This window comes from Stenella coeruleoalba, assembly GCF_951394435.1.
Source record: "Stenella coeruleoalba genome assembly, chromosome: 11".
In the NCBI taxonomy this organism is placed as follows: domain Eukaryota; kingdom Metazoa; phylum Chordata; class Mammalia; order Artiodactyla; family Delphinidae; genus Stenella; species Stenella coeruleoalba.
Genome location: NC_137157.1, coordinates 14,070,629 through 14,095,335, shown reverse-complemented (window position 1 = coordinate 14,095,335; position 24,707 = coordinate 14,070,629). Strand labels below are relative to the sequence as shown.

Below are 24,707 nucleotides of genomic sequence, written 5' to 3'. Positions count from 1 at the left end.
CTTCCGGGACCCCTTTAATGTGAATGTTGGTGAGTTTAATGTTGTCCCAGAGGTCTCTTAGACTGTCTTCATTTCTTTTTTCTTCATTCTGTTCCACAGCGGTGATTTCCACCATTCTGTCTTCCAGGTCACTTATCCATTCTTCTGCATCATTTATTCCGCTATTGATTCCTTCTAGTGTATTTCTTATTTCAGTCATTATGTTGTTCATCTCTGTTTGTTTGGTCTTTAATTCTTCTAGGTCTTAGTTAAACATTTCTTGCATCTTTTCGATCCTTGCCTCCATTCTTCTTCCAAGGTCCGGGATCATCTTCACCATCATTATTCTGAATTCTTTTTCTGGAAGGTTGCCTATCTCCACTTCATTTAGTGTTTTTTTATTGTGGGGTTTTTATCTTGTTCCTTTGTCTTGGACATAGTCCTCTGCCTTTTTACTTTGTCTATCTTTCTGTGATTGTGGTTTTCATTCCACAGGCTGCAGGATTGTAGTTCTTCTTGCTTCTGCTGTCTGCCCTTTACATGTGCACTTTCATTTAACTTTCCCATTAGCCCTATGTAGTATATATTAAGGTATATTTCTGTGTTCATTTTGCAGACAAGGTTCTAGGAATTTAAGTGATTATTTGCTCAAAGTCTCATAGTTGATAACTTTCAGAGACAAAATTCAAGTCCTAGGTTTACTCCAAAGCTGGTGCATGCTTGTTTAGACTATACACTCAGATGCTATTGAAAAGGGAGGTGAGGGATTAAGTAGTTGGAATTCCAAGGGCATCTTTTTTAATGACATATATTGGTGTTTGCTTTCTCCAGTAATTGCAGTATCTTTATGGCATGACATGAATTTATGGACATGGAACTCCAGGCAATTTATACCTGTAGAGAATATGAGCTTAATTTACAACAGCTAATGTTTTCACTACCATCCAGGAACCCAATTAGGTCTTAAATGCATGTCACTCCTCTTCCCAAAGCCCTCCAATGGTTTCGCATCCCACTCTGAGTGAACACCAGTCTCACAATGGCCCCCCAGGCCCTGTGTGTTTGTCCTCTCCCACCCTTACTTCCTGGTCCTCATTGCTTGTTACTTTTCCCCAGCCCACTCTGTTCCAGCCCTCCTCCTTCTTGCTAATCCTCTAGGTTGCCAAGGATTCTCCTGTCTCGGGGCCTTTGCATCGGCTGTTTCCCACATGTCCACATGTCTCACTCACTCCCTTCCTTCAAGTCTCTGAATTTATCTGGGAGGCTTTCTCTGACCACCCTTTAACATTATGAGCATTCTCTCTCCCCACAGCTTTCACAAATCTTAAAGCAGCCCCTTTCTTCTTGCCATGAGAAGAAAATAGACCTTCCTAGGAAAAAGCACTTCTCCTTCTAGGATATAGAAAAGCCTTAAAACAGCCCTTCACAGTGTAGGACCAGGGACAGCTTTAGAAATTGTTGCTATCAATTCTTCCATTTTTCAGATGAAGAAAGGAAGCCTCAGTGAGGGGGAAATGACTTAGTCAAGAATGAGAAGCTGTGCAGAGATGGGTCTGGGAGGAGAATGCAAGCTCATTTATGTATTTATTTAACAAATATCTGTTTAGGATGTACTACACGTTAGGATCTTGAATAAAAACATTTTCAGTTCTTACCTACCTCTAGAGCCTACAGCCTTGTCAGCTTTATTGAACAAGTCATTACATAAATGTGAACTTCAGCTGTGACAGGTGTTGCAAGGGAGAAATACTTGGTGCTATGGGAACATAGTTTGGGGGCTTGACAGGGAGCTCAGTGAACACTTTCTTGATGGAATGGTGCTAAAGCTGAGAATGGAAGAATGAGTGACAGGCAGCTGCTGGAGGAGCAAAGGGCTTTTTAGGCAGTGGGGTAGAGTGTGTGTGAGAAAAAGTTAGAAATAGATGTAGACGTTGGAGTCTGCAGCACCCTATAAGCCATGATAAGAAATTTTATCTTTATCCTAAGAAATACTGCAAGATTTATCTGATTCCTGTTTCTATTCCTTGCCTTTAATTGCATTGTCAAATAACGTTAAGGATAAGTAACAGAGGAGACAGATTCAATTTCTATTTATATCCACGGACCATCCAAAGGGCAAAAAATAAACTTGGAGAAACATTCCTTCAGTCCCTTGCCACATCCTACTTTCCTGGCCACCTAGGCAGTCAAATGCCTTCTGTTTCTCTGCAAGCCAGATTTGTGTGTACACAGTAAACACACACAAACACTTTATATGTACTTCTTCATTTTAGCAAACAATGTCTTTTTTTTATTATGTTGTGCACCTTTTTGTGCATTTATTAGCTATTTTCTTCTTTTTTTTGAATTTTATTTATTTATTTTTTATACAGCAGTTCTTATTAGTTATCTATTTTATACATATTAGTGTATATATGTCAAGCCCAATCTCCCAATTCATCCCCCCCATCCCCGCTTTCCCCCCTTGGTGTCCATACAGAAAACAGTGTCTTGACATTCCTGATACAGGGATTACAGAGCTTATTCTGATTCATCTCATTTAATTCCAATTAGTTTATCTACTTGGGTCATTTGATCTGCAATTACTTGCTCTCAGGGTGCTGAAAATAATGCCCATCCTGACTTCTCCAAATGGTGGCAATGCAATCGAGAGATCTCTCCTGGTGTTCCATTCTCCGGTTCCAGAACATAGAGGAGACCCAGGAGCACCATTATTGGCCACTTTGAAGGTCTGTGATATAAGCTGCTTGCCTGGTTAAACATTGCTCTTCTGTAAGAACCATGTGTTTCCCACATCTAGGGCCCCTCTGGGAGCTAGCTTTCTATATGCAAATCAACCAGTTCCAAGCTCACTCCCCCTGCCACCTCCTTTATCAAGCTCTTATACTCTGAGCCCCTTCTCTGATCCAGTCACCGCAGGGCCAGGTACCAGACAAGAAGAGAAAGCCCTTACTTACCCTAGAACCCACTGAAATTATTCAAACCAGCCAATCCTAAGCCTGCTTACCTTGTCTCACCTGTTGCCTCCCCTGGGGATCACAATAAGGGCTCTTGCCCACTTTTTTCTCCTCCTCCTTCTGCCTCCTGACCAATCCTGGTGCTTCCCATGTGGCCCCGCATGGTGCGCTGGCCCCCTCCTCTTGGGAACTGTGAGTAACAAACTCTCTTTTCAATGACAGTCATCTCCTGATCTGTTGGCCTCATCATACCTGAATAATAAAACCTCCATTTTAAAACCTCTTTCTCAGACTCTCTTCTTTCATTTCCTTCTGAGAAATCCCATGTGAAATCCCTCTGGTCTCCTCAGGGCTTCTGCTAGTGGAAAGGCAAGGATTCTGGAGCCTGGCAGACCTGAGTTGACCACCCTGCCACACCCCTTACCAGCTGCAAGACTGTGGGCTTTTGCTTCACCTCCTTGACCCTTACTTCCCATGCACAGAAAGGAGGATCACAGCATCGGTGTCACAAGGCTGGTTGAGGATTAAATGAGTAATGCAGGTCCTGCATCTAGCACAGGACCCAGGACATGGTGGCTGCGTAATGCACGTTAGTTCTCTCCTCCTGTCAGTCATCTAGAGCTTCCTTTGCTGTCTGCTTTCTGCCTGCCCGTTTTTCGTTGTTGTTCTTGTTGTTCAGTCAACTAGGAATCTTGAAGAAAATCCATGGATGACTTATTGTAAGCTTTTCAACCTTTGCTTCCTTTATTTGTTAACCTCCAGCCAACCAGAGCCTTTTATTTTCCCCTTCATAAGCCCCCTGCCAACTCTGACATGTTCTGAGTGTGCGTTTTTGATGAAATGCTTGGACCCAACACTCACTCCAGCTGCTTCTCTCTTGCGAATGGCTTGTCCAGGAGTTATCCCAAGAGCCCGGGACGTGGACTCAGGCCTGGATTCCAGTGCTGACTCTGCTTCTTATGTATGACCTGGGCACTTTGGTTAACCACTTTAAGCTTTATTGGGTTAAAAATGTACATGCTGCCTATATCTCAGGACTGTTTTGAGAGGCAGATGGATGATGTATATGAGAAGTGTAAAGAGATGTAACACTATGAGGGACTATAATTAAAAATACAAGAGGCAATTGGGGTTGGACCTCTGTTTTTCCTCTTCTGTGTATCTTGTACTTCCCCCTCTACTTCCTGGTATCCCTATATCCTGCCCCTATCATCCCAGGTCTCTCACTGCTCAACCCTTCTCTTCTCCCTCCCATCCCTACCCCGCTGGTGGCTCTGAGCCCAGACTTTCCTTTCTGGGGGCAGAAAGAATCCTTGTGAGAGGGTCAGAGAAACAGGGAAAATAAAAGGAAAAGGAAGGATCAACTTTGTGTGTGTGTGTGTGTGTGTGTGTGTATGTGTATGTGTGTGTGTGTACCTGCTATGTCCCAGTTTCTATCTCACATAAACTTCTTAGCCCTGAAAGGTAGGGATCCTTAGTGGCATCACTTTACAAATGATGACATGGAGGCTCAGAGAGATGCAATGACTAGTTGGGAAGTAGCCCATCCTTGATGCAAAATAAGATCTTTTTAAAGTCTGAGCTCTTGACTACTATGGTATCTTGCTCCCCAGGCAATACATATTTATTGAGCATCTACTATGTGAGGGGCACAATGCTAGGTGCTAGAATATTGTTTCTTTCTAAAGAGAAACAACTTCCAAAGGACCACCCTCAGGCTGTATTATAAAAATGATCCCTTTCAGCCAATACAGGAAGGAAACATCTTCCTTGGAGCAAGTATGCTTCCTGGTATTCATTTCTTTTCATACTTGACTCTGACCATTTCTGTGGGTTCATCTTCTGTACTAAACAGTGAGCTTCTTCTCTGCATCTTCTGCCATGGGGCTGAATCCAGCACACACACAGTTACCACTGAATGTCTGTTATTACATTTAATTAAGGGAAAAGGAACGTCTCCACCCACCCCAGGAAGAGAAGGAACACAAGGGAACGAGAGAGAAGATGGTGAAGGAAGAACTGGGTGGGGGGTAAAAGTGTCTGAGATAGGATGAGAGATTTCTCCTTTCAGAAATGTAAGTGTTCTCAAAATGAAATGTTAGTGTCCAGTGCATGTTGGTACCATACCTGGCATGGCCCAAGCCTGGCATTATCCAAAGTGAGAGCCCTACATTCTCTGAGACGCCCTGGAATTTGCAGCAAATGTGTACTGAGCTCCCCTTTGTGCCAAGGTGCCAGTGATGGGACACAGCAATGCCCCTTTCTCCTGAGGAGTGTCCAGTCTAGCCTGGAGAGAGGAGGGCCATGACGATCACTTGGTCATGCCAACCAGAGGTTCCTCCACAGGATGTTGTCATTGATTCGCTCACAGTTTTTTGATTTTATCTTCTATCTCGATGAAGGTTTTGTAATGTCTAAACTTCCGAGAACAAAGAGAATTGGGACTTTTGGAAGTGCTCTGGAGTTCTGTCTTAGCCCCTAGACTCTTATCTACTCCTTAGATGATCTCAGACTACTGATGACCGAAGGCATTGGGACTATTTCCTAGGTCCCAAATTCAAATTGTGATTCAGAAGTGGCTCTTAGAGAGTGCGTGGAAAAGGTTGTTTCTTTCATAAAAATATGAAAATGAAAAAAATGAGCCAAAGTCAAGACATAATATAAAACAAAATGAAAGAAGAAAAAAAAAACCCCAAACACCCAACGCTGCAGTTGCTTCTCGAATTTTAGTGAGGTGACCGTATATCCAATGTTCTGTCAGTGTGTCCAGGTGTGAAGGAAATGATAAGACTCTGTCTTAGCAGGATGGAGGGAGAGGGTCCCCCGCCAGCTTTGAAGAAGTAAACTGCCATGTTGTGGAGAGGACCACGTGGCAGGACATGACGGGTATCACCTAAGAGCCGAGGATGGCCTTGGGCCAACAGTCACAAGAAAGTAGGGGTCTCAGTCTTACAACCACAAGGAACTAAATTCCTCCAACACTGAACTTGAAGGAGGACTCCAAGCTCCAGATGAGAAACAAAGCGTGGCTGACCCCTGACTGCAGCCTGGTGAGACCCTCTCATCAGAGGGCCCAGCTAAGCAACTCCCGGACACCTGACCCATGGAAACGATTAGATAATACATGTGTTAAGCCACGTAGTTTGTGGTAATTTGTTATACAGCAACAGAAAATGGACACCCCCCCAAAAAGAGATTAAATGCATAATGAGGGATCTGTTATAACTGTATGCCATTTCATCCCTGGTCAGGGAAGCAGCAGAGGTTAGTGGTCAAGAATATAAACTCAAAAAAAAAAAAAAAGAATATAAACTCTGGGACCAACCTGCTTGGGTTTAGATTCCAGCTTTGTTACTGACTGTGTGACTTTGGGCAAATTACTTAACCTCTCTGTGCCTTGATGTGTCCCTTTCTAAGATGGGTCTAGTAATAGTACCTACCTTAGGTTACTAATTAAACTTAGTATTGAACTTACTAAATGTAGAACACTTAGAACTGTGACTGATGCATAGCAAGTCCTACTCAAGTGCTTCCTAACATTATTATCAAATCAAAACCAAAACAATCTGTATTCAGAAACACAGGAGATCAACTGCTTTATGTTACAGACAGAAACTGAGCTCCAGAGAGAGGAAGTGTTTTGTGCAAGGTCAGAAGAGTAGTTCTAAATTTACAAACTACATTTAATCCTGAAGTAAAGGCTCAGAGAATCCGTAGGCTAAGAATCATATTCTGTGTAATCTGTTCATGGGGAAATCCAGCCTAAATCAGGTTCGAGAAAAATGGGGCAGTTTCAGGCCTCTCCATGCTCGGTGGGCCACTTAGATCAGGTTTACCTTCTTGTTCTTCAGGCCAATGATGTCCTCCTTCAGATGTGACAGAGACTCTCTCCTTGACCAAACGTTATTCAGGCTCCTCTGAGCCCTCTCTTCACCTAGGTCCCCATCCTGTCTTTGGCTAGCCCAGCCCAGTCTTAGCAAAGAATTCTTCCAAATCATTTTAGTAAGAACCATCGCCCCACACCTTTGATATCTGATCACTCTTGGTATCTGAGCAAATTCTTCACCCTCTACCTTTTGACGTGTAAGTCCTTGACTTGTCTTGAGCAAGAATCCTGTTAAGTGGATTAAGAGTCCCCCTACTCTTGATGTCTCCTCCTAGTAATTTTCCATACACCGACCTGCCCCCAATTCTGCTTGTTGTCTACAAATCTCCCCTGTACGCAGAGTTGAACCCAATCTCTTCCCCCCTATTGTGATAGTCCTGACACCTACCACAGTAGTCCTAAGAAAAATCTTCTGTACTGCTTTTAACAAGTGTCAATCAATACTTTCTCTTTACCAAGTGTCATCTGTCTTGGAAGCCTTCCATGATCCCAGCCTGCAGTGAGCACCCTTCTGTCAAGCTTCCATCACATCCTGGGCTCCCTCCCCTTTATCTCCCTGTACGATGTTACTATTCATACCCCTGTCTGTCTTCCCCACTGAACTGGGGTTCCATGAGGGCAAGAACTATGTCTTATATATCTTTGAATTATTACCACTTGGCACAGTTGCTGAACCCTAGTAACTTTTTTTTTCTTAAAGTGAACAAATCAGTTACTTAAGTGGGGTTTCTGCAGGATCTTGTGATGACTGCTGGACATGCTATCAGGGCTTCACAATATTTGGAAATAGCTGACTGATTCTTAAAGGTTGAAGAGACCATATTATGTATGGTTCATGGACCAGCAGCCTTTGCACCACGTGGGAGTTGCAGAAATGCCGAATCTCAGGCTGCATGTACTGAATCAGATTTTATTGAGATCCTCACAAGTGATTCATTAAAGTTTGAGAAGCATTGGTGTGGGCCAAAAAAGAAAAAAAAATACACACACACACACACACACACACACACACACACACACACACACACACACACACACACACACACACACACACACACACACACACACATATCCCCAAAGACTAGGCTTATTCTTACTATTAAGTTTCTTTCAACAGCGAAGATTCTATAATCTCACGTTTATCTGAATCCCTGGGAAACAGTGCAGACAATTAACAATGTCTTGAGCTATGGGGCACATAGACCTGGGTTCAGCTTTCAGGACTCTTATTTAACCTCTGAGTTTCTGTTCCCTTGTCTTTAAAATGGGGATAATACTCACGTCATACTTTCTATTGATGGTTAAATAAAATAATGTATTGTTCAGCAAATGTTTGTTCCATTCCCTCCCTTCCAAGTTCTGGACTCACTGTTACCTGCATTATTGAGAATGGTTCATGACTACCAAGCAGCTGTAGGAAAGGATTTAGACTTTAAGGAGGGAACCCATGTGTCCCCCTTGTCTTTGTCTCCATACCCCATACTCATGTCACTTCCATCCACCAAAACTGGAGAGAACAGTCCTTGGAGTCACAAAAATAGTGTTTGAGATGTGGTTCCCCCAATTACTTCATCTCACTGAGCCTTGGTTTCCTCATCTATGAAAAGAATAATCCTTCCTCTCATGAAATTCCAACAGGCAAGAGAAGCAAAAAAGCTAGCCCATCAGCACATAAGTGCTCCATAAATGGTGGCTGTGGTTGGCTACAGGTAGCTCTGAACAATGTTAGAATGTGCAAAGCAGATCTGTTGTCAGAGGACATGATTAAACTGGGGTCTTCCATTAGCCCTCTCTGCTGGATTAGACATAGGTTTTTATGTTTGCAGGTTTTATGTTTTATGTTCTAAATAACTCAGAGTTGATGAAACGCCCAAGCTCAGAATTGCCATTTGTTTTGGAATATATATAGGACACATTTGTTTCGGAATATATAGAGGACACACACATTTGTTTTGGAATATATATAGGACACAGAGTGTATCACTTACGGAGATATTCCTGGGATTTTGGAATCTGAGAGTGACTAGCCTTGTGTGATGCAGTGACTGTGGACCAGCGAAAAAACAGAGACGTTTCTGGGATTTCTGAGGGGAGCCCTTTGTTTTGAGGCCAGATGGCCAAGCCAGTCTACATAAAGAGGGCTCTTGGCCCTTTTCCTTCAGGGGTGTTGGTTGTTGGGGGGTGAGAGAATTTTCTCTCACCTAGTTTTTAATCCTTTAAAAGGTCTGAATACAAAATGTTTATCATAATATTCATGGGAAGGAAATCAAATTGCTCACTTGGGGAGAGTGGAAATATTAATGAAATAGCTAATGTGGGATCACAGATAATGAGTTTGGAGGAAGGTCTAGAATTGTTATTTTCTTGTAGATCTGGGAAGCTGAAAAAACTCAAAGGTTCACATTTATATCCACACATAACATGCACCCATCTGAACACACAAAGTCTTTCAATTAATGGATGTATCTTAAAAGTTGCTACAAAACTTTAAGCAGGTAGAACATGATCACTTGTATTGTCCGGTAATAAGGCAACAGAGTGGGGTGAGTGATGTGTCCGATGACAGTATGCACTGCCGTAGGGTCCCACCTATGGGACCATCTCAGCAATGCACATGCATACACACTGACGGTGAACCTTCTGGGTCCTGGCTTCTTCACCATCTGCCATAAATGTTTATGTTACATCACATGCTATTTAATATTAATGAACTCAGAAAGTCACATATGCATATATATCTATTTTCTGAATTGCCCTGTATATGTGGACCTATGTCTCATTCAAAAGGCTAAGGCAGCAAGACAACTGTCTGCACCCTTCAGAAATGTCCCTGTCATGAGGTGCAAAAAAGGACAAAGGAATTGTTCCTAATTAGAGACTACGGGCAACTAAGATGTAATATGTCTTGGACTGGATCTTGGAATCAGGAGTGGGGGTGAGGGATGGGAGTGATGGGGTTACTGATGTTAAGACACTCCTAGAACAATCGGCAAACTTTAAATGTAGACTGTATGTTAGATGATAGTACTGTAACAATGTTAAATTTCTTGAATTTGATCACTGCACTGTGGTTATAGAAGGGAATGTCCTTGTTTCTTTAAAAAAAATACATCCTAGAATATTCAGATTTAAAGGGGCATGACATATACAATTCACTCTCAAATGTTTTAGAAAAAATACAGACAGAGAGATATGAAGCATATGTGGCCAAATGTTAACAATTTGTGAACCTAAATGAAGGGCATACAAAAGTTATTTGTATTATTCTTGCCACTTTTCTGCACTGTAAGTTTAAAAATAAACTGTTTACATGAATGTAATATGGTGAAACTTATCTTGGCATTGTCTTTTTACTTTTCAGCTAACTAGGTAATTCTACACGACGTGAAAATAGATTGCCTGGTTCACTGTTGTATTCACGTGCCCATCACGGAGTAGATGCTCAGTTGTGTGGAATACAGAAGAAGTGATAAAGAGCATGGTGAAATTATTCTGCCACTGCAGCCCTGACTTTCTTCCTTCAAAACCACAGCAGCATAACTTACCCAGGAATCTGTTGAAGACTCTGCTCTGAGCAGGCCCTGTCAATCATTTTGTGACAGCGTCCCAGCCTCATTGACCAGAAGGTCTTGGTACCTTGGGAACCAAGTGGGAAACACTTCCCCAGCACTGACTGACATTCTTTCATTCCAGAAGATATTGTCTCTGAAGACTACCGAATGTGTTGGAATAAACCAATGACCAAACCCATCAAATATTCACAATCAGAAACCCTATATGCCTAAACTTTAATGGCATTAAATTGGAAAATAAACCCTTAGGATTAAAAAAGGGGAAAAAAAAAGCATATCGTCATGAACTACACGAAGACATGACTGGATAAGCCCGGCAGCCCAACTGACTTCTGTATCGTATAAGGAGGCAGCAGCGTTTGGTGGAGACGTGGGTTTCTGATGGCAGTTGGATTTTGGTTCAAATTCCAGCACCTCCATTAACAACCTGTGTGATTCCGGGTAAGTAACGTTAATTTCTCTCAGGACCGGTTCCATTAGCTAAATAATGGGGATCATGATAAATACCTTCCTTATATTATAATGTTGCTGTGAGGACCCATCAGTGCCAACTCCCAGAGAAGTCCTGGCTCAGTAAATGGTAGCTCTTGTTATCTTCACCAAGAGGGTGCAGGAGCCGTGTCTGAGAGGGGATTTTAATCACGTTTCTTCCACTAACACAGAGCTCCCTAAAGGCCTGGTGACCACAAATGAAGCCTTAACTCAAAGACAGTAGAGTCTTTGAAAGGAACAGTTAAAAGTAGGGTCTGTCCTTTCATGATGGGGTACAAAGAAGCTATTAGTCAACTCGGCAAATACGTCCTCTGTAAATCAGCTCAGTGCGTTTGGAGACCTCACTTGGAAGCAGCATGCTGATGAGGTCCAAAGGGGAGCTTAAAACTTAGTGTCTCTACCTGTGCCATGTAATCTAGGAAATAACCCAGGAGAAGCATTCAGAGAATCAATTACTGCCCTCCTAGTTGATCTCAGCTGTCTAAATATGGTCATAGATTGCCCAGGTCTATTTCAAATGAATTTTGAGAAAGTCCATGAGCGTGGCAAGAATTGGAGCATCTAAGGAGGGGTTGCTGTCTAGGCTGTGTGGTTATTGTTGGATGGTGAACGAGGACTTAGGAATCTCATCATCTTCCATAGGTTCAAATCCTCTTGTCCGCCAATACTTAGTATGTTTCTTTTCTTCTGGGGAAGAGAGCATCGTTGCAGATTACGTGGCTTTGGATTTTAAAAAGTAGGCTTGGGTTTAAGTTCTGATTCTGCCATGTACTGACTATGTGAATTTGGGGGACTTACTGAATTTCCCAGAGCTCACTCAGTTTCCTCATCAATCAACGGTAATAGCCACTTTGCTGTTTTGCCGCAAGGCTTCAACGAGCTCCTGCATGCCCAGGGTCCTTTCACAGTGGTTACCCAATATATCTCAGCTCCCTCGGGCACTGAATATTATGGGGGCTAAAGGAGAGAATCCTGTCCTCCCTCCCAACTGAAAGCCAAGATGGTTTTGGCTTATTTAAGCATGAAAACATCAGTGTGCCCCATTCACAAGCGTCTTGTACCCTAGGGAACTGATACGAAGGAATCAGCATCTGTAGCAACTGCCTCTGACCAAGTGGCTACAGCTCCCCACACATGAGCCGGGGCTGGCAAAGTGCTGCTGCCCTCAATGTAAGTTCTGGGAATTCACGCTGTTGGTGCTGCAGACCTCAGCCTCCACCGGCTTGGCAGCCTCTGTGTTGAACTTGGGAATCAGCCACGATCTGAGTTCTAGCCTTAAGTGAGAGTAGCTTCAGAGTGTCAGGCGCCTGTCTTTGGGGAAATAGGATTTCCTCTTGTGGGTGTGGAGTGTCAGTTTCTGGCTTTAATAAATTCAGCGTACGTGAAGCTACACCGTCCTCCAATTTATACCTATTGTCTCCAAGTAATTAGCACCTTCCTTCATTCTCAGAGCTGACCCACTTCAGATGATAATAGATTACATGGTCACAACTATACCCACAGAAATGCAAGTGAAGAAGCAAGGTGGCTGGGTGTGATTCAGGGGCCATGAAAAAATTTAAAAAATAAAAGGCTTTAGGGAATTAAAAATTGATTTTCAACACTGAGGAACTAGAGCTGTCAGCATATGAACGTTTGAGTGCCTGTGCGTGTGTGTGTGTATGCACAGGGGAGAGGAAAAAGCAGTGGTGTGCGGGGAGATGTTTAACAACCGGCGCTCAGGGTGGCAGGGCCCTGATTTGTGATGTTTTCTGATTTCCATGGCGTAAATACTCCAATCACGGATGATTTCACGCTACAAAGGTGATGTCTCTGTACACAGGAGTAGGAAAGAGATGTGCACAATAAGCTGGCTCCCACACACCAGTGGAAAAAGGAAACTTTAACGTGAACTTTGAATACTTTTGTGATGTTTTGCTTTTTACAGTATTTATGTATAACTTTTGTAATAATACTGCATATGTCATTTATGTATGTGAGATATATATATACACACACACACACACGAGACATATACACACACACAAACTTATGCATATCTGTGTGAGGATTAGTCCTAATAGTTTTCCTAAATTTGTCAGTAAATCTGAGTGAATGCACGTGACTGCGTGACACATTGAGGGCCTCTCATAAATCAGGCTGCTGCTGCGGCGTTTCATGACTAACAGGACAGTTGCCACGGTTTCCCTTGCTGGCCCACATATGCTACCTAAAACATCTGGCCTTCAGTATTGAGACAGAAGCTGAATGGAAAATGTGAAAATGCTCTGAGGGTTGGAGCATGAAGTGAGATCTAACCTCAGGCAAAGAGAAAAAAGAGGTTCAAGTTCAAGCAATGAGAGAACACAACGGGAGAACAGAAAGTGTAAAGTTGCTGTTTACCGACTTTGCTCTCTACACGGAAGTGTGTCCGGTAGCTCCTTACAAGAGTGGGAGGGGAGTGGGGAAGAAACAGTCTGTACTTTCATTTATTGATGCAGCGTTTGCTGGTCACACTGCAACTTGATACAAACAGCCCGGCAGAGAGTAGGTCCCTGACTCTTGTTCTCATCAATGTAAACACAACATTAACATTGAAGATTCAAGAAAATGGCTAAAAAGTCCAGTGTCCCTTCAATCTGTGTAACGGTAAAGGTGCTGGCCTACCCTTGGGTGGGTCCCCAAGGGAGCCTGAGGTCATGACCTCGTCCCAGCTGCAGCGGAGTGGACGTGTGAACACAGTGGAGCCCAACACATTCTTCCCTAAGTTCTCCAAACGGGCTTGTGAATCTTCAGGACTGGGCTCGAGTGAATTACGAAAGTTCTTCTAAAGGCCTGAGAGGTTCGTACCTTTCGCGTGCATGGAAACCATCCCTTTAAAGCCCTGTCCCCATTGAATCAGTCACTGCCAATAGAAAATGTGACTGGTTGTAAAACAGCTGGTCTCTGTACTTCCACAGTCCCCATCGTAGCCCCTGGATTCTGGAAAGTAGGGAATTCAAGGCCATGGGGCCTCGGTGACCATCCCGAAGAAGGCGACCCGTGTCGATGTTGGCCGCAGACTCCCGTCCTCCTGGCTGGGCCACTGCTGATAGAGGGATGGCAGCTAAGCAGCTGCTTCTCCTTCAGAGCCTTAAAGGATCGGGTTTTCTAGCTGGGATTCCCAGACCCAAAATAAACAAATAAACAAAATCCCCCAAAACAAAACAAGAGTGACCTTGAGGATAAAGAACTGAGCAATCCCCACCTCTAGGTCCTGCCGAGTACAGTGTCCCCACTGGGTTTTCCCGAACAGTTCTGATCACTGGTGTGCCCTCCTTTTGGATACCCCGTTGAACTGCAGGGTGAAGAAGAAAGTCTTCTCTGATGAAGAGACATTTTTGCTTTTATTTCCTTGGATGGCTAACCCCTACACCCTGCCTTCTCTTTTTTTTTAAAAAAAAAAAAAGCCATGAGAATATCCTAAAGACCTGCCTGGTGGTGTGCCTGTGCGGAAGGATAACCCCCTTGCTCCCTCTCACCCTCTGTGTCCCGTTCCTGGAGAGACCACATAGGTGGGCTGTTTTCCCACGCTCTGGGAGTGATGGGTCATGGGCCAGAGAGGGACTGGCCGGATCCTTGTCCCAGATCTCCGTAGGGAGGGCAGCTTTGTTGGGCCAAAGAGACAAATAAAAACAAACCAAAAAAAGCGGTGCTCAATTTGAGTTTGAAGGCTGGGCCCCACACAGCAAGTGGCTCTCCCCCTGGTAGAACGTCTCTCCCTTGCGATGGGCTTCTTGGTGCTAGCTGTTGTTCTCGGCCGTGAGATATTTGAGGGCGGCAAAGCCGTAGCGGCGGGACATGTCCTGCTGAAACTCCTCCTTCAGGGTTTTGAGACAGATGCGGTATTGCTTGTTGGACCGGAACTTGGTGATGTCGAAGCTCGGGGCGTGAGGCATGTGGATCATGTATGCGTTGGGCAGCACGATGAACTCATACTCCTGGAAGCAGACAAGAGCAGTGTGAGACCTGCAGAGCCCCCAGCGATGTGTGATGAACACCCCAGCGGATGGCCGCCTGACCAAGCGAAGGAATAAGTGCTGAATGACACCAGGAAGCAGGGCAGCACCACCATGTGGACGGGAGCAGCTCAGGGCTGTCTCCATGACCTCGGACACATTACCTGGCTTCTCTGAGCCTTAGTTTTCCCATCTATAAAGCGAAAGTGATAATACCCACCTTGAGAGACGCCCAGTAATGTATGGACGGTGCTGGGCAGAGCTTATGGCCCATAAAATGTTCCTGATTAAGGGTGAGTACACACCCACATGTTTGCTCTAGAATGACACAAGCCACAGGAGGCTCTCTTGCTTGATTAAGTGATGTCTGCTTATGTGACTTCTCATAGGGTTTGATGAGATTTAACAGTCTCGTCAGATTAGTACAAAAGAGGGGACAAAAAAGGAATGAGGAAAAAGATGCTCCACTGGACGGAAGCTCATCAAGAACTAAATTCTCAAAAACAAAACAGAAAAACCCCAACAAAAAACAAACAAAGGGCTTCCCTGGTGGCGCAGTGGTTGAGAGTCCACCTGCCGATGCAGGGGACACGGGTTTGTGCCCCGGTCCGGGAAGATCCCACATGCCGTGGAGCGGCTGGGCCCCTGAGCCATGGCCGCTGAGCTTGTGCGTCCGGAGCCTGTGCTCCGCAACGGGAGAGGCCACAACAGTGAGAGGCCTGCGTACCAAAAAAAAAAAAAAAAAAAAAAAAAAACCACACCAAACTTCTCGCCCACGCAGCCTTACTACGAATCATCGTATGGTATTCTCCACTTTGCAGAATATAGATAGGAACTCAGATAAAAAATAAAATGCCTCTAAATAGCTAAAACAGGTGACATAAATTCGGGATGTGTAACTCAAAGGAGAAGCAGCACAGCTGCACTCAGAATTACAATCTCTGATTTTAGATAGAATGTCTGATAAGTTTTGGTCAGCTAGTTTCCCAGCCCAGAGCAGATCAGAATAAACTCAAAGGGAAACGTCAAGATGGGGAAAGGTAGCTGTTCCACGTGGAGGAATACTGACAGCAGCCAGAAATGACAGTTGATGGTGAGGAAGGAGTGAGAAAAACCATAAAAAGAAAATGCAAGAACTCCCGGAGCTTAGCTGTCTGGGATTTTTCACGTGGGGACAAACAGCCCTACCAATCCCAACAGCTCCTACAGGTGTGGCTGGATTACCTGTCAGGTGTGTACTCATTACCTCCCTAAATCACTAGAAAGAGTAAAATTACGTTTGGCAGAGCAAGGAAAATATGCAACAAATTTTCAAGAGTTCTGTCAAAATTGTCTAAAACAAAGCCCAGGTCTCAGTGCTGGAAAAATTAACTTTATTGAACCAGTTCACCTCACCACACTGCCGGATGCACGAATATTACAACATTTCTTTCAAACAGAAGCTGAGGCAGACTAAGCATTTCTGTTTGTGAGCAGCACTGGACCACCTCCAAGACTGAAAAAACGGACACTAAAGGTCGTGCTCTCCATTGTTAAATATGGACACCATCCCATAACCTTCTATCTACATCAGTGGTTTGCAACCCTAGAGATTTAGTCAAATCACCTGGGACTGTTCTCAAACACACTGGAAGTGTTGGAAAGTTCTCCAGGTGACTCAGGGCAGCCAGCACCGAGTATCCATTGCTTTCTCTGAATTCAGGATGCCCCTGTTGAGAAATCTTTACACTGTGCTCCAAGAGGCGGTGCCTTGGAGAATAGCAAACAGAGAGACCAAAGGGTGGGGTTGAGGGGCCTAAGCCTCCTTCTCCAAACTGAACCAGAATAGCTTTGCTTTTGTTTGTTTGACACAGGGGCTGCTAAGCTGTGGTGTGTCTGGCCGGCTGCATGTTCTTTAATAAATAAAGTTTTATTGGAACACAGCCACGTCCATTCTTTAGATACTGTCTACAACTGAACGACAATGGCAGAACTGAGTAGTTGAAAAAGAAACTTGCAGGCCCCACAAAGCCTCCCAAATTTACTATCTGGTTCTTTGGAGAAAAGCTTTGCAGACCCCTGGTTTAACCTATTAGAATTCTGCGGAGATTTTTCTTTTGAAGTAGGTGCTCAGTTAAGTATTAGTTGAATGAATGAAAAGGTTTCATGATTAAATACAGCCTGAACATCATCACTCTTTTAGTTACAGGGTAGAATAAATAGCTGCTTCTCAGCTGCGTGCTTTGTGTCATTTATACCGAACTGCTAGAATGCTTTGTGTCAGTTACATGACTCACAGGCTGAGTGATGAATGGTCATCATTTGCTTGTCTTCGTCACTGGGTTGAATGAGGATGAGGGGGTGAAGTGGTTTGTCACAGGACACTCACATGTGCCTAAGTCCTGGCTGGGAACCCAACCGTCTGTCACCCAAGGGAGAAGGAAGAGAAAAGTTTTGGGAATCAACAGCCCTGAGAATGAGTACTGTCATGTTCTCACTCTAGATCCCTGAACACGCTGTGTTCCTTCTCTGGTCCCTGTGTATTATCTCCAAGGCCCTTCCAGCTTTAAGATCCAGGCCTCCCCTTTCCCCACAGCACCGGGTCCATAACGTCCCACTCTTCTCACCTGGGCATCCAGTTCCATGATGTGAGCCACCTTGTTCCAGCCAAAGCCCACAAACCTCCGGTCGTACTCAGGGCAGTCCCGTCTCACGACAACATACGGCTCGAAATCGGCCTCCCACTCAACCCGGTAAGGCGTGGTGGCGGTCCGCCACTTGGCAAAGTTTGTGGGTGCGTGGCCTTTAGTCCAGACGTGGTACCTGGGACACATGGAGAAAAGCCACTGAGTGGAGGGAAGGAAGCTCAGCTTTCCAAATGCTGCTGGTTTGGAGGACGAAGAGCTACATGCTGATATAGTCCTTGTTGTGGGTTGCATTTTGTCCCCCACCTCCCGCCAAAAGCTATGTTCAAGCCCTAACCCCTAGTACCGGAGAATGTGACCTATTTGGAAAGAAGGTCTTTGCACATGTATCAAGTTAAGAAGAGGTCGCAGTGGATTATTGCAGGGTCTAATCCAAAGGCTGGTGTCCTTATAAGAGGAAATTTTGGATACGGAGATACACAGGAAGAATGCCAGGTGAAGATGAAAGCAAAAATTGAAGTGATAGACCTGCAAGCCAAGGAACGCCAAGGATTGCTGGCAACCACCAGAAGCTGGAAAGAGGCACGAAAGAAGTCTTCCCTAGAGCCTTTGGAGGAAGCCAGGAACCACCATCACCTTGAGTTTGGACTTCTGGCTTGCAGAATGGTGAGAATAACTTTCTGTCACTTTAAGCCACCCAGTTTGTAGCACCTTGTTACAGCAATGAATACAGTCCACTATCTACATCCTTTACTAATGAAGAGGCTATCACTGTGAAAGGGTACATGACTTTCTGGAGTGCTCTCTGTCGTTTATGTGGAACTGCATGTTAGTCTGTAATAGGGTCATTCCTACCAGGGACCCTTGTGGAAGGCAGAAGACTCTCTTCTGGGTGACCTGCCCTTGTATAATGTTCGCCCTCTTGAGGCAGAACCTGTGACTATGGTATCACCTCTGTGATTACGCTACATTATAGGGCAGAAGGGATTTAGTACATGTAATTATGGTCACTAATCAGTTGACTTTAGATTAATTACAAGGGAGATTATGGGGGGTGGGCCTGACTTAATCATGTGAACCTTTAAATCTGAGTCTGGAAGAAAGCAAAAAGCCATGCGTGAGATGCCTATGGGGGCCACATGGCAGTCCTCCAATGACAAGGAAAGGAATCCTGCCAACGACCAGTGAGCCTGGAGGAGAACCACATGCTCTAGGGACAACTGCAGCCTTGCCCACGCTTTGATTTCAGCCAAACGAAACCCGAAGCAGAGAATCCAGCCATTCCATGCTTGGACCTCTGACCCTCAGAGACTGTGAGATAATAAATTTGTATTGTTTTGAGCTTCGAAACTTGTGGTAGTTTGTTATATGGCAATAAAAATGAATACAACCATGCAACAATAATGATAAGAAGCCAGTATTTAGTAAACACTTACTCTATACTGGTTATATTGTACATGCTAGACCTATAGTTTTAAATTCTTATTACGTGCCCAGTGTCAAGTTACAAATAGCTGTGGCGGAGGTGAGATTCAAACCTAGGCAGCCTGGCTCAAGGGCCAGGACCTTTATCCACGATGCTGGGTTACCTCTCTTATATGTCACTGTCACCACACTCTCTGGCCTATATCTAGAGCAAGTAGTCAATGGCTGTGCACTAAGTTGAACAGATTAATGAATGAATGAGCACTCTTAAAACTTGAGAGGTACCTGAGACAGAAGCCAGTTAGTGGGGCAGGAATGTGCCTCTGGACGCTCCAAAGAGATGGCAGGAGGCTGAGGCTCTAGTGAAACAGCAGATGGGGCCCAAGAAAAAGAACATTCTAGAAAGAAAAGCTTCAGAAAATGCCCCAAGAAATCTGTCAGACCAGTAGACAGTGGTCTCCAGGACTTGCTTTCTGAGACCATCCTCAGCCTCCAAACATAGTGACGAGAGAGATTTCCTGGGTACACCTTGTGGGATGTTGCTTAGAGGAGATGCGGGGCACTCTGCTTTGAGCAGAGGTTCTCCAACGTGAGTGCGTATCAGAATGCCCTGGAGGACTATTTTCTAACAGATATCTGGGTTCCACCCCCAGAGTTTCTGATCCAGTAGGTCTGGGGTGAGGCTTCAGACCTGGCATTTCTAACAAGCTCCCAGGGGATGCTGTTGCTAGTGGCCCAGGGACCCCACTCAGAACCGCTGCCCTGGAGGATGGATGTGTAGGTGTGTGGGTGATTTCTCATTCCAGGTGCAGTGCGGAGTAGGTTTCAGCTGTTCATCATTTGGAGGGAAGGTGACAAAAGCAATTTCTCGGAGGGAAGGTCTGTAATTTAGCACTTGGCATGGTGGCTTGCAAGCTGTGGGCCAGAGCAGCAATCGCGGACACAGCAGGCCAAACCCCAGCTCTCAGGCCCACGGACTTGGCCTTGAAATGAGTTCTTAGATAATCTGGGGATGGAGAAGGAAGGAAGGAGGTCTTGAAAATTTGCTGGATGGTCAGCCATTAGGCTGTGGCATCTAGAGTCTCTCTTTTTGCATGCATCTTCAAACACTGAAAGTGAAAAAATTCAGGACTTGATCAGTGGTCTGATGGTACTTCGGTTAAGAGCACAGGCTCTGTAGTTCCCCAGAGCTGGGCTGAATCCAGGCTCTGTCACGTACTGGCCGTGTGGCCTGGCAAGTTATGTAGCCTCTCAGAGCCTCGGTTTCTTTATCTGTAAAATGGGGACAACATATCTGCCTCATGGATTTGTTGTGAGGATTAAAGGAGCTGATCACAGTGCCTGGCACTCAATAAATGGTAGTTATTGTTTTTTTTCCAAAAAGAAAGGAGGATTGGTTGGTGGGGTATTAACTCTTTGAGGCTACTTTCCAGAATTCTGGAGGGAGGAAGAAGGCTGGAGTTTGAGTCCTGGCTCCCCCAGGACCCCTGCACTCCTCAGTTCCTTTATCTGTATAAAAGGTGAAAAGGGAGCATCTCTGAATTGTTGCATGAATAACCTACCTGATAAAATTATTTCACAAAATAATGTTTGAGAAAACCTTCCAGAAACTTCTAGTGACTTAATAGTGATATGAAAACCTAAGTTATTATGATCTTTCCAATAAAATTCAGATTGCCTAGAAATGTAACCGTGTAAGAAACACGGTTCAAAAGGGAGGTCTCTCTTTAAAACGGAAGCAGAAGGAGGGCGCAGCTCTCTCTTTCTTCCAACTGCTCTGTCAAGAGACCGAGCACGATTCCTACTCCCCCGCCCAGGGGCGCTACCCTTAATGCTGTAGCCTGTCCCCTGCAGACAGAAGCCATTGGCACCTGTGCTATCCTGCAGACTCTCTGGGCCCTTTGGACAGGTGGAAGGGTAGCCCTTCTGCAATGTTCCTGCAGGACTTAGGGTACTAGGAAATCAGGGAAATGAAAGGTTTGTTCGAAACTGTCACTCGGGCAACAGGAAAGTCAGCTGCCACATCTGTTGTGTCCAACCTTGGAGTCACCTTGATGACTTGAGTGGTTGAAGCTACTGCTGCCCATCCCAGGCCCGAGGACCTCGGAGAACAGACCACCCACAAGAAAAAGGGAGACGGCCTCCACGGCACTAACACGACGAAACACGCTTACCAAATGACTGAATGGACAAACAAACCAAGACAGGAATCAGAGCCGGGAGACGGGAGCAGAACTTAAACTGAGTAAAGTAGGAAAAGAAATAAGCTAACTGCCCTGCCCAGCGTTCCTGTCCTTGCATGTGGACACACAGGTCGATCACACGTGTACAAAAAGCGCATGGCACGTGGGAAGAGAAAACAACACTCCAAGCACACAGTGTGGGGCCAGCGGTGCTTTGTTTTGGCCTTAAAATGGTCTAATGCCATGACAACTGTCTGGGCCAGCAGCTCTGGCACCTGGGTTCCCAGGAGCGAGAAGGCCTTCAGGCTCCCCCTCCCCCAGGAGGCGGCAGTGAGGGCCACTCACCTGAACGTGAAGAGGGTCCCCATGTCCAGCATCGACAGCAACTCTGCCTTCGACTTGGGGAAGGAGAGCCGGTAGCGCAGTGTCTCGAACGCAGGGACTATCGTCACCTTCTTGGTGTTGGCAAGGTCGAGCTGGATGACAGACTTCCTGGAGAGTGGGCAGGAAGAGAGACAGGGTCCCTGTGATGCCAGGCAGAGGCCTTCCCCACGGGACGGAGTGGAGGTGGTTGGCACAGGGAGGGGTCAGCCTCTCGGGTTAAAGATGGGGGATCCGAGGCCCGGGGAGGCCAGGTAGCTGGTCCAACGCCACTCGGGAGCCCTGCTGTCCCTGGACCAGAGAGCGGAGTCTTCCTGGAGAGTGAACGGAGAGGCTGGGGGCCCTCCCTCACTTTCATAGTGTGTGCCCCTGTCAGAGACGAGTGCAAAAGCCAAGCGTCCGGGACGCACAGGGTTTGGAGATCTGCCCACCTGCTGGGTCCGCTGGGTTGGCCACACGCTCCCAGCGCACCACTGGCCACGGGAGAGCTGGACATAAAGCTAATGAGGTGATCACCAACTTGGGCGTTTGTGGGTCCCGTCTCTGTGACTCTTCCATCCTTTCCCTCCTTCAGATCCTGAGCCTTCAAAATGGCCAGACACACCCCACGCAGCCAGCAGCCAATGCGCCAGAGCTCTGCTATCCCTCATCCTCTCATTCACTCCTGGCCTTTGAGCCTGGCCTTCTGCTCCTCAGACCCATGTCCTGCCTGATGGATTTATCTGCCATGGCCCAGCTCTGTGGCCAACCTTTGAAAGAGAGAAAGGCCCAGAAAGGTCACAGTGCACGAGGCTTGTAACGGACACAGACAGGATTTGAATCCTGGCTCTGCCGCTTTAGGAGTCTTGCCATATCGTACAAGGGATTTAGCTTCTCATGACCTCAGGTTCCTCCCTAAGATGGGGCAATAATATCTCGCCCCTGAGGTGCTGTGGAGACCAGACAAGGTAACAGAAATACTAGTACTGTTTGGTACACCTGGCACGTGGCAGGCTGGAAGCAACAAATGGTCCCTATTACACTGCGGTGCTGTCCTACTCCCTGGCTTCACCTTCCAGCATCTCTTTGGCCGTGGCTTTGATACTTCATGCGGGCTCCCTGCTCAGACCACTGACCCTCAGGTCTCAGGCCAGCCTGGGCCATCTGCCCGTTATCTCTGAGACAGAGAAAGCAGTCTTCCTTGGGGTAATGCGAGGCGTTGAAGGCATTCTGCAAAAGTACCGGAAGCAGCAGCCCTCCAGAGCAATGCAACTGCTTGAAGCAAGAAGTCACTTTCACTCAACAGGACTCTGCGCCTGTGCCTACGCAGGGACTGGGGCTGGTCTGCAAAGAGCCGTCACCCTACGAGGAAGCAACACGTTAGCCCTGGCCGGCGTGGGACAAGAACAGAGCGGCCGTCCAGGAAGACCGGCAGCAGGGTTTGGAAGCAACAGATGAGGGGGAACCCGGACCAGGTCGGGAGAAGGGCAGGTCTCGGAAACCACTCTTGGTTAAGGGGTTTCACCAGCTCCCAGTGCAAAGGTGGTGGTTGAGATGGACTGGAAACTGACGTGGGAATCCTCCAAATATCAGTTGCGGTTCACTCTTTATAGTTATGCTTAAGTTAGCTATATATCAAATGATATATGGGCCTCATGTCGCTACTTCAGGGGAGATTCATAAACGATGACACCAAGATAGAATCTGGGTGAGCTATATGTAGCTGGTTGGAGGACCAGAGGTCTGAGTCACCCCGTTCTGGCGTGCATTTCTCTGTCTTCTCTAAGCAATGACTTCATACAAACACCCGAAGTTTCCTCACTGATGGCCAAGCATTCTCTTTCATATCAACCCTACATTGGACATGGGCAGAGCTGGAGCTCATTACCTTTCCCCCAGGAGAGGTATGTACCTTATTTACAGATATGGGTGTTAGGGACGGGACATATGGGTCTAAAGAATACCCTTGGATCAAGATGGCGAAGCCCCTGGAGGGAGGAGGGAAGATGTCCCAGCACTGATGGGTGGTTGCCATTCGTTCAACAATCACCGAGCACCTACGACGTGCCAGGCACTGTGCTTGGCACTTGGAAATACAGAACAAAACATCCAAAGTCTCTTCCCACCTGGTGCTTACGTTTTCATTTGAAATGTCTCAGGATGCTTAAGGCCCCAGGGCAAGTGTCTCTGAATTGGGGCTCTAGATTACATTTGCAGCTAATTAGTTGAAGATACGACTGCTATGGAAATGGAGTGGGAGGCTAGGAGGGCTGAACTATGGAGGGAATGGTGAAGTGTACACACATACACAATAGACATAGAGATCTATGAACATGGACATCTCTATCTATATAAACCCCACATTACTGTTACAGTCAAGGTTATTATAGAAGCCACTTCTTGGAATAGAAAATAATTCCCTCTCATGGTCCCCGTACATAGTCGGCAGCTCTGAGCTATGCTGACACATGTGAAGACCTGGCCAGGGCCGGGTGTTCAGGGGTAGACACTTGGGCTGAGCAAATTAGTTTCTCACTCTTGGAAATCTGAACAGATGCAGAGACTGGAGATCACAGAGCCGACCTGCACTAATATCAGGCAACACTCAGAGGTTTCTGAACTTCCACTGCAGAGTGGCCCGGAGCTGCCCAGGGTTAATTATGGTCTCAAGTATTGGTTTTCCAAATCCTACTTTGATTCCGTAAGATAAACCATTCAACATTTTCCCCCCTTTGATTTCTTTTCAGTTTAATTAAGTGCCTAGCACTGGTTTCTGTTGCTTGCAACAAAACCACCAATATATTGCAAGGCCCAGAGTAAGCAGACCTGGTCAGCAGCACGCCCTACAAAGTTGAGTCCCAGAAAACCTTATTTCCCTCTGCACAGAGAGCATCAGACCCTCAAGTGTTTTCTGCAAATTCCCTTTCATCTCGCTAAAACACAAAATGCCATGGAGATGGATTTGTCGCTAGATAAGTCCGTTTCAGCCTCAGTTCAAGGAGGCTTTGATACCGATGTCCTGAATGGGTCTCATTATGAAGTTGTTTCAGCAACAAAGTGTGAACAGGGCACCGACTCTGAGCACATCTGTTCCTTGAGACGGTAACGGCAGCCTGGGCTCTCCTGGGCTGTGTCCTGCTGGCATATACTACCCTGGCTGGGCCCGCGGACCACCTGGAGTTGCATGGTCTGTGGCCATGCTCTACCTGGGAAGCGAGTCTAGCAGGGGATGGAGTGTTCCCAGTGCAGAAT

At 45.8% G+C, this 24,707-nt stretch overlaps 1 protein-coding gene across 2 annotated transcripts in view; it reads right to left on the bottom strand.

Moving 5' to 3' along the window:
• Positions 1–12,937: 12,937 nt before the first annotated feature.
• Positions 12,938–24,707, bottom strand: part of LARGE1 (LARGE xylosyl- and glucuronyltransferase 1) — a 586,234-nt gene continuing 574,464 nt past the window's right edge. For both annotated transcript variants that reach the window (XM_079935833.1, XM_079935832.1), the window contains exons 13-15: positions 21,441–21,587; positions 17,470–17,665; positions 12,938–14,845 (exon numbers count right to left, since the gene is read on the bottom strand). In XM_079935833.1, the coding sequence (XP_079791959.1) occupies positions 14,648–14,845; positions 17,470–17,665; positions 21,441–21,587 (541 nt within the window). In that variant the 3' untranslated portion in view covers positions 12,938–14,647. The remainder of the gene's footprint in view (positions 14,846–17,469; positions 17,666–21,440; positions 21,588–24,707) is intronic.